This window comes from Berghia stephanieae, chromosome 1 (assembly GCF_034508935.2).
Source record: "Berghia stephanieae isolate SIO BIC M18660-M18661 chromosome 1, UCSD_Bste_1.3, whole genome shotgun sequence".
Taxonomy (NCBI): domain Eukaryota; kingdom Metazoa; phylum Mollusca; class Gastropoda; order Nudibranchia; family Aeolidiidae; genus Berghia; species Berghia stephanieae.
In genome coordinates, this window is record NC_088360.1 from 93,977,250 (window position 1) to 93,984,749 (window position 7,500).

Sequence of the window (7,500 nt, forward strand, 5' to 3'; positions counted from 1 at the left end):
GGGGGGGGGGGGGGGGGTCAAAGGGGGTGCTATAATAAATGCCCCTTCAAGGAATCGTTGGATGCGTTAAATTGAATCATGGTGTTTGACAAGGGGGAGAAATAATCAGACGAGCTAGGTTGAGTATGCGGACCACACACACACATACACCGAGAGATAGAGAAGAGAGAGAGAGAGAGAGAGAGAGAGAGAGAGAAGAGACGCCTACACATCTGTTGAAATAGTTCAATCCATGGAATAAATTCTTTCACTATGAATGGCTCTCAATGAAGAAAATGTTATGCTTCTTTTCAAATCAATACATTATATTATTGGTCACTTATGGGGTTTTGATATATTCTCTTTATTTTTCAAAACACAACACAGATATCCCATTGTTTATTTTATTAGCATTGGCAAAAATAAAAAGTATAGTTATCGTTCATAGCTCGAGATCAGAATAAAATAAACATTAATGTTCCATAGTTTCATAACGATGTCCACAATGCCATCGCATGCCCATTTTGGTAACGGTAGCTAAAACCATATGATCTTTTCCCTTTTAACGGAGTAAACACTAATCAGTCGGCAACCCTAGCAGATTGACGTTAAAGTATTGAATAAAAATGAACACACCAGCGCCATAAATGAACACAGCACCTAAACAAGGAATGTTCCGAGGTCAAACCCCTCCTTCGACCGATAGCAAACACAACATAAGGTGTGGCATTAGCATCTTTGTGTATGGTGTCTCTTCTTGTAACAACAGCAAGTGGCATTGACGTATTAGTGAAAATAAAAAAAAAAATAAATAAAAAGAAGACGGCTGGTTCCAGCGTTGTGCAAATCGATTTACACACATAACCCCCGCGACTACATGTGTGAATGAATTACTATCATGAATGACATATAAGCAGTAGTTATAAAATTACGAGACAGCTGGAGCAAACAATATGTCTTATATAGACTGTATCTACAATGACCTGTTGGGAAGATAAATAAAACACGAAGCTCATCTTGCAGGCGAAGCCGTGGAAAGCCGCTGTACAAATCCCATATCTATTTCAATTTGTTTAAACGTCAATACAATAAAATATATAAGACCTGGAAGGCGCCATTAAACATTCATTCTCATAAATATTAAATTGTGTTGATGACCAAAAAATGGACTTGAGCCCAAAGCATCCCTTGCTTTATAATAACGCTAATATATTTCTTGCCATGTAATGGACGCATTTGCCGACGGATCATGGCAGCTATGTCGGTTTATTTTATCTATTTATTTATTTATTTAAGCGGAAAGGGGACAAAAGCCGTTCGTTTCATCCCTCTGTATCATGGTCTACTGATTAAATACATAACATGAGGTGCTGTACATGTATTCATCCTGCAGACAAGACGTGATATCACATTACTGACATAATCCAATACAACTGTGTCACAGCTATAAAGACATAATATGTACACACAGCAATGATTTGCTGCTCTGCTAATGGAGAGTGGTAACATTATAAACAATGTAAAGCACACATAATTACAATATATAGCCGTCACTTTCTGCGGCCAGAATTATGCTTTATCTGTCACTCATACAGCCACTGACCACGCTCAACATCGCTGATTTTTTTTACACGACCAGAGATCATACCCCTCGCCAAAGAAAGACACAAAACTAGCTTAACAGTGGAGTACAGGTACAACCGTGGTTGGCTGGCGGTGATGTGTGTGTGTTGGACGGGGGAGGGGACGTAAAAAATCTTTATCTCTCTGATACTCTTATTGAACGCAACTTTTTTATGTGCAGCAGTAACACCAGGAAAGATATGAGAGTGCAATTCAATCCATTGTCCACAAGTTCTACGACAAAAAAAAAAAAAAAAAAAACTGATGGAGAAAATTCTATTTTGAATTGTGCCTGTAACGGAGGACAATTGAACTGCGATGTATAGAGCAGGGTATATAACTATTTATGATGGTAATTTATCTCTTTAGTCTTTGACGCGATGTCCATGCTACCAATAATGAATCTATCAATATATATTCAAAAGTACACAAAAAGCATGCACAATTCTACGGCTGTCATACGACATACCTACATTTACACAAGCGTCTAAGTGCGTCACACTAATTGCCTACATGATGTATGCATACAAGCACGTAACCCAAAATGCGTTACATATACAGCGACAAGTACAAGAATACCGACGTTGTTGATGAATTCAGACAAACAATCCTTTCAACTGATATGTACTGATAACGACATAAGTACGAAACGCTGAGATAGACCAAAGAGAGAAATAGAAGAAAGAGGTAGGGGGTGGGGGTTAAATATGTAGTTGTAAGATTGCTATAAAACAAAAGGTGTGACTACATAACAAATTCGAATGTTGAGAAAATCCTCTTAATCTTTAACGTCATTTCAAAAATCGGAGAGTAGTGCACCACTACATTTCCACAAAACTCGCATAGTTTTGTCCCTTGATTTTCTTTCCCATAATATGTTGTGAGCGTGAAAAAAAGACATATTAGTGATACTTATTTTTTTTTTCTTTGGACGCGAATTGTAAAAGCTTTTGTTTGGGCTAATTTCTCTGTAAAAGGGGTTTTCCATCAATTTTGTCACCTAATTTGAATAATTAAAAAAAATAATTGTTACTCATACTTATAGAGGACATTGAATTTTCTCATCCATTCTAATTATTTCCCAAAGACAAAAAAATAAATAAATAAATGCAGAGTGTCTAAGGCTTTCAAACATATTAATTAATATAGGTCTGTTATTAGACCTCAACATATTACTTTTTCAGTCTGGAATTCAGTGCTCATTGGCAAGGCATTGCAAAATTTCTCTCAGCCTTGATTTTGTTTGATGTTGGATTGCTATGAGAGTACCAGATGTTTAAGAACATAGAAATACCAGCCAACTATGAGGAGTGCGTTGTCATATCAAATAGTACTGGTAGCCGCTTATCATAAGGCGTTTTTTGGATTAAAAAAAAAAACAATAAATACCCCCAATTTGGCATCAGGGTTGTATTGAGAGATTATATCCGTTATTATTTCAATGATCTGCATCACCACTTTTCTTTTTAATAAATAAAGCTTCTTCTTCGAGTACAACCTCAGACCATGTTGCCTGTCATCTGCTCGTTGGTCTAAGTCATAAATAAGGCAAGCTTAGTCCCAGTTGATGATTTCTCAGTATACACAGTGGGGGCCACGTTTTCTAAATATAAGACTTTACTCTCATCACAACACATGAAGCTAGCTGTTTTGTCATTTTCTTTCAAAGAATAGGCTATCCATATTGCATGGTTCGTTTTTAATCTTTAACTTTAAAAAGTTACCAATTACTCTAATCCTCTTTATGCTATTTTCAAGATTGTTTTTGATTTTCAATTTGATATAATTTTGAAATCTCATTATACACATGACACTGTTGCCATGGAGACAGCTTGCAATGTCTTCTTCTGCAGTGTAGTTATAATTAGTCCTGAATTCATGACATGGTCTCTCAAGAAAATCGCAATTATAACCCCCATTTCATGAATTGCTTTAAATCGCTCAAAGAGGTTCTAGAGATTTTCTAATCAATATCTAAAGGGATCTTAGTCCCGCATTAAGTGCAATATTGATCAGGTCTAACAAGTTTTGTTAAAATTTGCATTAAAATTGTGCGCACATTGTTTCAGGCCATTGATTTACTAAAAAATAATCAAGCGTTTATTAACACTCATAATTATTGGTAGAAAAATTCCTCTAGAATGATAATGGAACATTATTTTATTATTATGGTCTATTGTCACTAAATTTGCACAGGGCCATGACGATTAAAGATTAAACTCCACTCACAAACGTGACTGGGACTGTGTGTGTGGGATTCACAAAGTGGACCATGTAGTGATCTAAACAAATGTTCCAATGAATAAGAATGGAGCTACATTGAGGGACTTGTCATGAAAAGTTACACTGCTGAAGTCTGAGTTTTGGTGGTCCAAGCCAAGAGCCACTTAACATGCCTTTGTCTTTTGTCAGATAGTCGACAAAGTATGGGAATCCCTGTCCAATTTTACCATCAATAACAAGAAAACCATTCTGGAAATATAACCTGTGAGTGTGAGAGCACTCCAAATAGACTTCCCTTTAGCAGACCTGCCAACCTTCCCAGAATGAAAAGTGTATATTCTATGATCCTAAAAAGTGTATTTTTTAGCAAAAAAGTGTATTTTGTCCGCATGTGTGGAAAATAAAAATGCGCAAAATACAAAAATTTATATAAAAGCGAACATCAAACCCAAATCAAAAATAAACTCCGATCTTCGTCATTCAAACATTCATATGCAGACATGCCAAATTGAAAACTTCAAATTTAGTAATTTTTATGTCAATTTTTCGTAAGATTCGGCAATCTCTAGTAATTACAAAATTATCGGTTTATCGAGAAACTAAAACTTAATGACCATTTTAAATAAATATAAGGCTCAGAAACACTAAAAGAAATGACCAAAAGACCCCAAATATGTTGGTAGTATTGATGCGAGTGCCTGTAGAAGAGGAGATGCTGGTTGTAGCGATGGTGGTGATGGATGAAGTGATGTGGTGGTGGTTGTGACAGTGACAATGCTGTGATGGTGTTGTAATTGTAACAGTGGTGATGCCATGGTGGTGATGGTTTGAGATGATGATGCTGATGTCCCAAATGAAGTTGTGATGGTGATATACATCTGCCACCCCAGAAAATCAGTTGAAGGTTTAGTAGATAAAATATTTGTGAGAGTGGTCTTCAATCTAATAGAGATGACAATTTGCAGCAGTGACAAGATAATTTCCATTATGTTATCAAATGATCCATGTCTCTCTCTCTCTCTCTCTCTCTCTCTCTCTCTCTCTCTCTCTCTCTCTCTCTCTCTCTCTCTCTCTCTCTCTCTCTCTCTCTCTCTCTCTCTCCCTTTTTTATAGCATTTACTACTCCTCCTCCTACTACAACTACAACAATTCCTACAACCACTACTAGACCAGTACTATTACTACTACCACTACTACTTCTACTCCTACCAATACTACTACTATTACATCCTAATACTATTACTGTTGGTCAAATGATGGGAAATTCACACATATCACAGACAAGTTAAATACTTCTAGAGGATTCAATTTGAACCATTTTGTTCCTAAACTGCCCAGTTGGTAATGAAAGAAAAAAAAAAATCACTCATACAAAATAATAAATCATAAAAAAAAGATCATTAAATTTTTAAAAACAAAATAAAGTAATTTTAGTAATTACAAAGGGAAATAGTCCACTTATGTTTAAGCTTATCAGCAATACAGTTTTTACTTGAAAACTTCATTGCCAAAGTTGTCAGATTGACTAACTGTGATGCATCATTCAGAAACACCGTCAACAACAAACAAAAAAAAAAAAAAAAATACAAGGTCAACAATTAATGTATGACATGTCATTTTCAACATCATTCATGCTTGAGAGAAAAAAAAAATCAAAACTCGTACTAAATCCTTTGAAATCGTATCCACGTATTTGAGTCCAAAAATCGTACTGGTTGGCAGGTCTGCTTTAGAAATGATTCTTAACTATTATTTCAAATCTAGAGGCTTCCAGTTGAAAAGAAAAGCAAGCCGCATTCACTTACTCCATATCCAAATTATTGTAGCTCATCTAACTTTCTTTCACGTATGAAGGATCGCTTCAACTCGAAGTGTACATGTTCACAGGACCGAGAGCCGAACGCAATTATGGGTTTTGTTTAACACTGTTGCAATGGACAACATTATGCGTTAGTTTGACAGTATTTCCATTACAATACAACAATGAGCACATAACATTTAGATAATCAGACTGTAAAAGTGTACATCTCCTCAAACACACCACTTATAATTTTACATGCATTTGAAAGAGGAATAATCAGCCTTTCAAAAATTGCAGTGGATGTTACCATTCCTTAATTGAACGAACAATCCCTTTTTCCATTCACTTTATACTGACATCAATCAGCATCATTGTTGTCAATTATAAAAGGGAGGGCACCCACGTTTAACAAGTGTGTCAAACATGCTTTGGGAGGCCTTCCGAAAGCTCCTACATCCCCAGTATTCTTGTTCTAGTTGAGGGTTTGGGAGGGGGAAAACTTTTTTTATAACGTTCTAGTTGAGGGTTTGGGAGGGGGAGACTTTAAAAAAAAAAAGTTTCCCCCCTCCCAAAACATTATAAAAAACAAGAATACTGGGGATGTAGGAGCTTTCGAAAGGCCTCCCCGTGCTTTAACTTAATTTCTTATTACTATGCCAAATCATTTTGCAATATGTCAACACATTCAAGCGCTATTATTTCGATTTTACTTGAAAAAGGCCAAAGGCGAAACATCCTTTGTGTTGTTCCCTTATTTATGAGTCACATTTACTCCCATTATCTTTCTATCCATTTTATTGACTCATTTAGTAGGCACCTCTAGTTTTTGGTTCATATATCGTAGAGGAGCAATGGGGTTCCGGTCAGCTCAAACACTCGATTCATACACATAGATACTGGTTTTAAAATCCAAATAAGCATACGATAAGTGATTGTGTAGCTGCAATCTACTAGATCTGATGAAAAATACACTGTGATAGAATAACATCATATCCTAAGGGTTTGTGGTCTTGTGATATGACACTGACCTGCAGACCGGTAGATAAAGCGTTGAGACCTTTTGAGCACTGCAAAGTTGAGTTCCCGGAAAAGGCTCTTTCCTCGCATTCTCTCACCATATGCAAGTGTAAAATGAGTATCAGTCAAAAAAGAATTGTGATATTGCCACACGAGTGTACACAACACAATCTCCGTGCTTATTCTCTCTTCTCTCTAACTCGTATTTTGGCACTTTAATTTGACCTGAGTTGATTTTGATGTCCATCATATTTTCTCCAATAAATATGCTTCAGACGATCATCGATTATCTGCATTATTGGAAGAACTTTACATTATTTTAAAGGGGGGGGGGGAGAGAGAGCCCTATGTAACTATGTCTATGTATCTCCTACTTGTTTAAAATTTAAAATGAAAAGCTACGTTCTAAATATCTAGAGTACAAATGAACACTTCTTACCTGCATGCTTGTTATTCCAATCTCATGGTTGCTTAACCATCTTAATCGATCAGAGAGATTTGAAGATTCCCGTTCTATAACAATTCCTCCCATTTGGGCAGGATTTACAGGCTCTTGTTTATGAATATCCGCGTAGTACGGCTTATTAACATGATTTCCCCCTACTTTCCTTTTCGCAGAGGGTTCAATACTGACATTTATACCCCTGTTTTGTATGACGGGGTTTCGCCTTTGATAAATATTTCCAAACGATAATGACATGCTATTTATAATAAGAAGAAGAAACATTAAAAAGCACCGAGGTCTTATTTTAAACAATCCACCCGGATTCCAAGTCCTTTCAGTATCCAAATCGGTAGCCATTTTGGTCGTTAGTAACTCCGAATAGTCTAGCCTAGCAGTACACACTCTCAGCACA

At 36.3% G+C, this 7,500-nt stretch overlaps 1 protein-coding gene across 1 annotated transcript in view; it reads right to left on the reverse strand.

The window, feature by feature from the left end:
• The window catches only part of LOC144962407 (VWFA and cache domain-containing protein 1-like), an 81,739-nt gene that overhangs the window by 73,768 nt on the left and 471 nt on the right, over window positions 1–7,500 (reverse strand). Inside the window, exon 1 of the mRNA XM_078895319.1 lies at window positions 7,083–7,500. This exon is cut by the window's right edge and continues 471 nt beyond it. Within this exon, the coding sequence (XP_078751445.1) occupies window positions 7,083–7,445 (363 nt within the window). The 5' untranslated portion in view covers window positions 7,446–7,500. The remainder of the gene's footprint in view (window positions 1–7,082) is intronic.